Source organism: Mirounga angustirostris, unplaced genomic scaffold (genome assembly GCF_029215605.1).
Source record: "Mirounga angustirostris isolate CCGP_5_RB_7025 unplaced genomic scaffold, mMirAng1.0.hap1 SCAF_7, whole genome shotgun sequence".
In the NCBI taxonomy this organism is placed as follows: Eukaryota; Metazoa; Chordata; class Mammalia; order Carnivora; family Phocidae; genus Mirounga; species Mirounga angustirostris.
In genome coordinates this window covers 4,654,255-4,663,369 of record NW_026991715.1, presented here as the reverse complement: position 1 = coordinate 4,663,369, position 9,115 = coordinate 4,654,255, and the positions used below count along the sequence as shown (strand labels likewise).

At 52.8% G+C, this 9,115-nt stretch overlaps 1 protein-coding gene across 1 annotated transcript; it reads right to left on the bottom strand.

Annotated features, from left to right (window-relative positions):
• Positions 1-8,223: 8,223 nt before the first annotated feature.
• On the bottom strand, positions 8,224-8,635 carry LOC135365299 (cryptic protein-like; the record flags this gene model as incomplete). The annotated part of the gene is made up of 2 exons (XM_064595636.1): positions 8,224-8,472; positions 8,560-8,635. Coding segments are annotated over 2 exons (312 nt in total), but the record flags the coding sequence as incomplete, so codon positions are not given.
• Positions 8,636-9,115: the final 480 nt, after the last annotated feature.

Below are 9,115 nucleotides of genomic sequence, written 5' to 3'. Positions count from 1 at the left end.
CTTCTAGGAGAGCTGAATGCTGTTTTGACAAGCAGGTAATGAATTGTGATACACCTTCATCCTTTCGAGGTTTAGGTGTATTGTGAGAAGATGGACCAAACATAACGCCTACCATTCTCTAAACTTCTATTTCAGCTTTGATGGGTGACTTGACAGTAGGATTTCCCTAGTGCCATGTTGTCCCCCTTACCCCACAACAGTGATGTGTCATGGGGTCTAATGTCCCATGTCTTCACTAACATCGGTGTCAGTGTTTTAGGGAAAGGTGACTCTGTGTGACACATTGAGCTTTCTAATGGTTGAGTCTTTCAGCCTCACCATGACCTTCACTATGAATTCATCCCAAATAGGAATTTTTCATCTTGAAGGAAAGCTTATCTATTTTCCTTTAAAACAAGGTTTCTAGGCAATGATGTCAGGAAGGTCACTGAGATAGCCATCAGTCATTGGCCAGCCAAACTGCATGGTGATTGGCCACCCGAAGGAAGCCAACGTGACAGCGCCCTGGTGATTGGCCAGGGCATGGTGGTGACATCACAAGAAGGCATTCTCATGCCCCAGAGCTGTTTTAAAAGCTCGGCAACAGCCACGACTGCACAGAGGAGAGAAATGGCGCTTCAGCTACAGCTCTTCCTGCTATTCCTAGCATTCTCTGACCTTTTTTTGGCCCTGCCCATGGCAAGCCCTCTGCCCACTCCTCCTGCCCTGGGCCGTTCACCAACACTCTGCAGTCCACCTTCATGTTTGCACCTACCTTTGCACCCCTGTGTGGTCCTGAGGTCCTCAAACCTTCATCCGGCGACTCCAGGACCCTTTTCCCACTATGAGGATGGCCCAGCTGCTCAGGAACACATCTCATTTGGCCCATGGCAGTGGGACACTGGAAATCAGGTCACCATGGATTCTCAGCCAGCTGGTTCCCACACCTCTGGGTTCCCAACAGGGCTCAGCACAGGAAAGCTGAGTCCACATCCTGAGGGAGCACTGGGCACATTACTACTCTGGAGCCCTCCAAACCAGCTCAGCACAGGGACCATGAATGAATTGAACGTCCATCCGTCCCTGATGTCGACAATGTTTAGAACGCCTACAGACACCAGGGAGAGCGGGACTTTTACAAAACAAGTAAGTACTGGGGGAAGGAATCACCACATCATTGGACACAGTGCAAGTCCTTGGACCACAAGTCCTGAGACCACGAGCTGGCTGAACCAGCTCAGCAGTGGACAAAGTAACCCCCCAGACACCTGGCTGACCAGGATCCCACAGACCACAAACCCTCCTACAAAATATAACAAGCAGAAAGTCAGTCCCCGTAAGAGAGCACCAACCAGGAACCCAAAGACTGGGAGTCTTCTGAACCAATTTGATACTACTGGGCAGATGAGTCACACAGACACTGGGTGGACAAGGAGTCCTACCACAAAGAGGCCACTCCAGTGTAGCACAAGGCAAGTAAGTCCAGAGAATACCAGCCTTGCCAGGGGTCAAGAAACCACGAGTCCTGCATCCCAGCTCAGTATTGGGAAAAGGATTCACCTGAATAACACCATCAGCATATGCCCTTGGAACTGGAGTCCAAAAACTCAGCTCTCTACTAGGACAGGCAGGCACCTGGAGAGTGGGCTTCTCACGTGCCCTTGGATCTGGAAACCAACACCTCAGCTCTATCCTGGGCCTATAAGGCACCTGAACAGCAGGCTCACCATGTGCCCTTGGACCTGGAGACCAAGAAAGGAGCCCTGGGCTAGGCCAAGCAGACAACTTGACAGTAGGATCACCATGTGCCCATGGACCAGAAGACCAACAACTCAGCTCTCTGCTAGGCCAAACAGGTACCTGAGGAGCCAACTTAGCATGTGTCCATGGACCTGGAGACCAACAACTCAGCACTTTACTAGGCCAAGCAGGCATCTGGACATCAGGCTTACCATGTGCACTTGGGACTGGAGACCAATGCAGCTCTTCATGAAGCCAAGTAGGTACCCGGACAGCAGGTTTACCAGGTGCACTTGGGACTGGAGAACAACAACCCAACTCTCTATTAGGCCAAGCGTGAACCTGGACAGCATGCTTGCCATGTGCCCCTGGACCTGGAGCCCAAAAAAGGAACCCTGGGATAGGCCAAGCAGACACTTTGACAGTGGGATCACCATGTACCCTTGGGCCTGGAGACCAAAAACACAGCTCTGTACTAGGCCAGGAGGGTACCTAGACAGCAGGCTAAACATGTGTCCTTCGATGTCAATAACAACAACTCAGCATTACACTTCGTCAAGCAGGCACCTGGAGAATGGGCTCATCATGCGCCCTTGGACCCAGAAACGAACAACTGAGCTCTATCCTGGGCCAAGCAGAAACATCGGCAGTGGGCTCACTGTGTGCCCTTGGACCTTGAGACCAAGAAATCATCTCTCTATTAGGCCAAGCAGGCACCTGGACAGTAGGCTCACCACGTGCTCTTGGACCCGACAACCAATAACAGAGCCCTGGGCTAAACTGGACAGTAGGCTCACCATGTGCCCTTGGAACTGGAGAGCAACTGCCAAGCTATCTGATAGGCCAAGCTGGTGCCTGGTAAGCAGGCTCACCTTGTGCCCTTGGATATCAACACCAACAACTCAGCTCTGTGCTAGGCCAAGCAGGCCCCTTGAGGGTGGGCTCGCCATGTACCGTTGGACCTGGAGACCAACAATGCAGCTCTGTGCTAGGCCAAGGCAGCAACTAGACAGTGAGTTCACCATGCGACCTTGGATTTGGATTCTTCCTTTTCCCCAGAGCATAGAGCACACAAACAATGGGCTTGCCACTTGGTCTCTCATTATGAGACCTCCAAACCTGCTCAGCCTTGCACCGATATGTCCACTGGATCCATGGAAACCTGGGAGTCTTCAAACTGTGATTCCTCCATTCCAACCTATCACTGCGTTACAGAGACGCAGGGACACCAGCCTAACCCAAATTCCTCTGAATGGGTGCCTTTCAACTCTGCAGACAAGGGGACATTGGAGTCCCTTCTCAACTTGGATTTACTTCAGCTTGATGTCTATGTGGCCTGCTATCTGTGCATTATTCATTTTGGGGGGAGTACTCCTCCTCAGAAGAAAATGGCACCATGCCGTGGGAGATGAAACAGTCCAGTGGTTTGAAGACTTTGTATTAAAACTCAGGGCAGGAAAGGAGAAGGGGGGATGGGAGGGCACTGGGGAGACTCAGGCCTGGAGAACTATGGAGACATTGTCTGAGATCCTCCAGTTGAAGGAGAGGTGCTCCATCCTCAAGGGAGAGGTGGAGGTCTTAAAACAAGAGGCCAAGCAGTGCAGTGAGAGGCAGGCAGAGCTCCATGAGGTGGAGAGGTTCTTCATTCAAATGAAAGTCTTCCTGGAAGTTTCTGCCTTACAAAGGGTGACGCCTGTGCACCCACCCAGGATAGCATAGAAGGGGAGTTGGGAAAAGTGTGGTCATGTCCAGGATTGGGGGTTGGTACAAATGTGAATATTAGTTTAATTAATAATAAAAATTTATTAAAAAAAAAACAATTTAAAACATGATCATTTCTGAATGAGTAATTTATGAGCACTATCCTTGGGGGATTGTAATATGCAGCCTGGCTTGTAGTCACTCCTGTCCCTTATGAGTCATCACATTCTCCTGATGCTGGGGAGGGGTCTCCATGGCTCTGAGAAAGTGTTGGTGAATCATGCCCAGCTGACACAGCATGACCCGCCTGCCCTGTGAAAACATTCAGACATACTTATTTCTGGATCTCAAGCACAGCTGTTGAGGTCAGCACCGTTCTTATTGGAAGAAAAGGAGAAGCAGTATGTCTATATCCAGGTATTTCTGCATAAAGCATTTCTGGCTGAGACCTCCCAGCACATTGTTGCTGAACTTGAGATTGGACACTGATGTTATTATGGCTTCCAACTGTGGCCATGACAGCAGGTGTTTCTCCGCAACAGGTTCCTGTGTGATACAGGCCTTTGAAGAGCAAATGTTACAAGGCCAGGGAACCAGGGTGAGGCAGTCCAGAGGCATGGGACCATTCCCTGTGTCTCGGTGAGAAGGTGTGGGGTCTGGACGGTAAGCAGAGTGGTGTGAGGGGCCAGGATGGTGGGCTCTGTTGTGTCCAAAGAAACACCGCAGGAATTGGGGGAGACATGCGGGATTCACATTGGGTGCTTTAGGTGCCTGGCTGTTTGCACAGAGTAAGGCACAGTGCGAGAGAGGTGGGAATAGGTCCACCTTGCAGACTGTAGGGTCTGCTAGGGTATGAAGGAAAGGGACCACTTCCAAGAGGCAGATTCTATGATTTTATGATAAAGTGGACACTGGGGGTCAGAAGGGAGTAGGAAGGTGAGATTCTAGGATGGCCCATCCTGAGAAATGTTGTTCCTTCTTAGCTCCAGGGATGTGGGCTGGAAGCTCAGGTGAGTTGCAAATCCCTGTGAGCTGGGGCCCACCTGTGGCTCCTGGTGAAGAGCCTAGAGCTGTGGCCCCTGGGCTGAGCTCAGTCAAGGCAGTGTGCTCATAGCAGCTGGGCATAAATGGATGGAGCCATGCAGAAGCTCCTCCTGGGGTTGGGAAGTGAACATCAGGGGGCCTTAGGAAGTGGGAGGCTTGACTTCTAAGATGGATGGTGTCTGAGCTAATTTGAGAGCGCTGCTTTCAGGAGCCAGTGTGGAGGCTGGTGGAGTCCAGGTCACTTCGATGTAAGGGGGATATGGGTCGCTTCTGTGATCCCAGCACTTGGAACTTCCTGTGCTTTGCTGCTCACACCCTGCTCAATATACCCTGGTTTCCACAAACATCAGGCTCCTGGGTGGCTGGTACCCCAGAGTTGCTCGCCTCTTGAATCCCCTTTCCTTCATCACTAAAATGGGGGCAACTTGGTTGGGGTGGTGGTTTTTTAGCAGGAGGCCAGAGAAGGTGGGTTTGGGGAGGTGATCCTCAAGGACAGGGGTTAGATGAGGCCAAGGGGATGGAGAGAAGAAGGGGAGGAGACTCTGAGCCAGGTCCCTGTGCCGGCCTTTCCTCTCCCAAGGCAAAACATCAGCTCTGGGAGGACAACATTCTGCATGCTGTCTCTGTCCCACACCTGGCCTTTTCTGCCCCTGAGGGTCACAGCGCATCACAGCCCAGCACCTGCCCAGTAACAGACCAGCCCCAGACCCCTCCTGCTTCTTTCACTGCTGCCTGACACCCACATCTTAGGGTTCTGGGGCTGTTAGGGATACTTGGAGATCCAGAGAGCCAGGGTGGCACTGCTAGTCTTAGGGACTATTCTGAGGTGTGCTGACAGGTGGAGCACCTGCTACAGAGAGGTAGGGAGGTAGAGGGGTCGATTTACAGATTCACAGAAAGCTGCCATAGTTCAGAAACGTCCCTTCACAGAGGCACTCTTCACCCCTTTGTTTCTTTCTAGTCTTTCATCTATTACAAATAAAGCTGCAGTGAACCATTCTGCAGAGTGAGTCATGGGATCTTAAATTTTCATTTCTGGGATGAAGGTCCAGGAAAGTGCTTGCGAGGTTATAGGGTTTATGTTTCACTTCTATAGAACCTATCAAACTGTCCTACCAGCGTTCCTGTTCCATTTACATTCCCACCCGAAATGTAGTACTGTATTTTATATTAACCAGCTGTCCTAACAGGTGGGTAGTCATGATAACTCTCAGGTTTTCATTTGCATTTCCCTCATGGCGAGTGAGTTTGTCCATGTTTTCTTGTGCTAATTTTCCGTCTGCATGTTCTCTTTGATGTGATATCTGATGGGCTGTACCTTCATTCAGCATCTCTTGACAGCTCATCCTCCCCAAGGCTGCAGCACAGGGAGGGAGGGGCAGGAAGGTGGGCTGGAAGCTGAGCAGTCCTTAAGTGCGCTCCTCCACTCCTGGGCCCACCAGGAAGGCAGGGGCAGGACGCTGGTTTGGAGGGTCCATCCCCGTGGTGCCGCCCCTCCCCTGCAGTCCTGACAGTGGACAGAGGGGTGGGGAGTGCTGCTGAAGGGCTGTGATATAAGGAAGTAAATGCCCTTCAATTGTGGGATTTGGCCAGAGTTGAAGAAGGTGGACGGAGGAACAGAAAAGGGGGTCTGGGAGCTTTGACTGCTCCCTGCACAGCCAAGGCCCCCAGGGCTGATGAAGAGGCTGAAGGGGTGTGCCTTCATTCACTGTGCTTCTCCCTGGAGTCCAGGCAGAGCATGCGGAAGACCGGAGAGGGTGCAGGATGTGGGATGGAAATGCTGTGCCTCCTTTTCCTAAGTCTGTTTTCTGACCCAGGTAATTCGTGTTCCTGAGTGTAACAAGGGAAACATGTGCCTTGAGTTTGCTCCCTGCTCAGAATTCTCACAGATGAGTGTTCATCCCATGTGCTCTCGACACCCTCCTGGCTTTTCGTATGCCTGGCAGGTCTGAGGGTGGTTACCAGGTGCCTTCCTTCTCTGGGAGCACTGCCTGGTTGGCTCTAAAGGGTGGTGCCGGGCCATCCACGCCGGCCCCGTCCTGCTCAGGTGCGCTCCTCATTTCAAAGTTAAGGAGACGGTGTTGGCGCGGTGTCGGGCAGTCACTGGAGATCGAGTGGGCAACCTCTCTGCCAGGCTTGGCTCTGCTTACCAGCTGCTGAGCTCCCCCAAGTCTGCGCCCTCCAAGGACACCGTTTGGAAAACACACTTAAACCCAGCAGTCGGGGCCGAGTAAACCTAGGAACCAGTTTAAATAATAATGATAATATGCTATGTGATTCCCAACCAGTGTGACTTTCCTATGTGATCGATCAACCCCGCTTCTCATTTCCGTGTCGCCTGGCCCAGCTACACCTCTGCGGATTGGAGGGCACCAAGGAGCAATGCCCTGCGAGCGGGGACTGTGCGCACAGGACGCGCTCCTCTTACCGCAGCTGCCCGGCGTCTGCCGGGGGAGACAGTGCAGAGCTGCGAACACACACCTGCAAAGGCGGCAGCGGCGGCAGGTCCAGGCTCCGTGTATCAGGGCGCCGCGTTCCCTGAGTGGACAGAGAGGCGGCACCAGCGGGGTGGGCGGGCATGCACTACCCGCGCCCCTCCACGCCCCGCCCTTCATGTCCGGGCCCCTCCACGCCCCACCCCGCCCCTCCACGCCCCTCCCGAACCCCAGCCCTTCGTGTCCACGCCCCTCCCCGCCCCGCCCCTGCACGCCCCTCCACGCCCCGCCCCACCCGGCCCCCAGACAGAGAGGTAGCATCAGTGGGGTCGGCGCGCATGCGCTACCCGCGCCACTCCACGCCACGCCCTGCCCCTCCACGCCCCGTCCGGCTCCCAGCCCTTCGTGTCCGCGCCCCTCCACGCCCCGCCCCGCCCCGCCCCTGCCCGCCCCTCCACGCCCCTCCACGCCCCCAACCCCTACCCCGCGCCCTCCGCCCGCGCCCGCTCCCCTCCGCAAGGTCAAGCGCCGCTGCTCCCCCCGCCCAACGCTCAGCCCGCTCCCGCAGGCACACACCTCTGCCCCCGGTCGTGCTCGCAGTAACGGCCGGCGCGGTGGGCGGGGCCTACGCAGCAGGTGCCCAGGGCGCAGGTGCCGCCCTTCCTGCAGCCGCGCCTGCTGGGGGGACACCTGGGTGCTGGCGTCCGCTGCCTCCTGGCCCTTCGCGGTGACGCCCCAAGAGCGCCTCATGAGCCTGCCCGGAGAGGCAGGAAGCTTCACCTCCAGGCCCATGTGTGTTTGCTCAGGTAAACCCTGCTTGTCAACTTAAGGATTCAAAACGAACTGCCAGGGGTCCTGGAGGGTCAGGAACCGGCTCAGGACCCAAGGAGAAACCCTGGCCCCAGCAAGGAGCATTTTCCCTCTTCCTTCCTTTCGTATGTTAAAGTCAGGCTGTGACTTGCCTGGACAGTGATTAAAACCAGGCCTTGCCCACAGCTTTCGATGACGACAGAAACCCCTCCCAGCCCCTTGTCCCCCCCCAGAGGGACATCATCGCCTGGGGTCTGGAGCCGGAGGGTCTGCAATAAGCCCAACAAGGTGCGCTTTGCGCTCGGAGTGGGATAGTTGCTTGGGATATGTTTCAATCACACTCCTCTAGACCTGTGTGCAAATGCAACATTGTATCCATGAAAGGGCACGACTTGTTTTCACAGCAAAGGAGCACGTCGCTCGGACACAGTTTTCGCTTTATGGTACATCATCATGTGAAGATGATAAAATGAGCTCTGTTGGGGTTTTCATTTTATTCTAAATGTATTCCAGGCTGCTCTCAGATCCTAAACTGGGAGACCAGTGACGGAGATGACCACAAAGCTACTTGGGGGACAAGGCGACTTACCACCTTGGAAAGCCCTGAGGTAGGGACTTGAGTCCTGGGGCCGCCAGCCATCCATGCTTCCACTCCCCTCCCCAGAGTTCTTGAGGGTCCAGTTGAGTGTTTTCTGCTGGAGCTTCTGGGCTGTAGCATGGTTGATTTCTTCTCTGTTACCCTTATGTTTCTCTCCGAGATGACCTTTTGAAAACATTGAAAGTATGAGACTGACGATGACCAAACAATAAATATACAATAAAAAGGGAGTATAAATAAAATGGTTCTCACTGTTGTCTCCCAAGGGGATGATGTGTAATGCCAAACTGACAAAAAACAGAAGCCTAGAATGTTTAAAGAAAGTTATTGAAGTTTAAAATATTAAAAGTAGAAATGTACATATGCTTAAAATGTAAAGCAATCATATATAAACATAAGTATATTCAATGTGTAATGTATAATAAATATTATGCCATCATTTTGTAACTTGTAGATGTAACTTAATTAATGTTGTTGTGACTTAGATTTTGAGACCAAGGAAATGTGCACGTCTCTTAATGAGAAGGAACATTTGTGCATGCACTGCAGTTTATTTATTCTGGAGGCTTTTGGATGCCCCTCTTGCCCTGAGATCTGGATGATGTGTGTCCTTACCTAACAGGGTGTCTCCGGGTCATTTCCCACTGACAGGTCTGGTATAAGCGTCTCTTTCTCTCTTCAGTACATTGAAGATCAATTTCCAAGGAAGTGTAGCTCTGTTTCCAAGGAAGTTGAGTCTTACCGGGTTTTGTATTTGAAGGGATCTTTACTCCAGGTCGTGGAATAACTGCATTAGGACATAAGACGG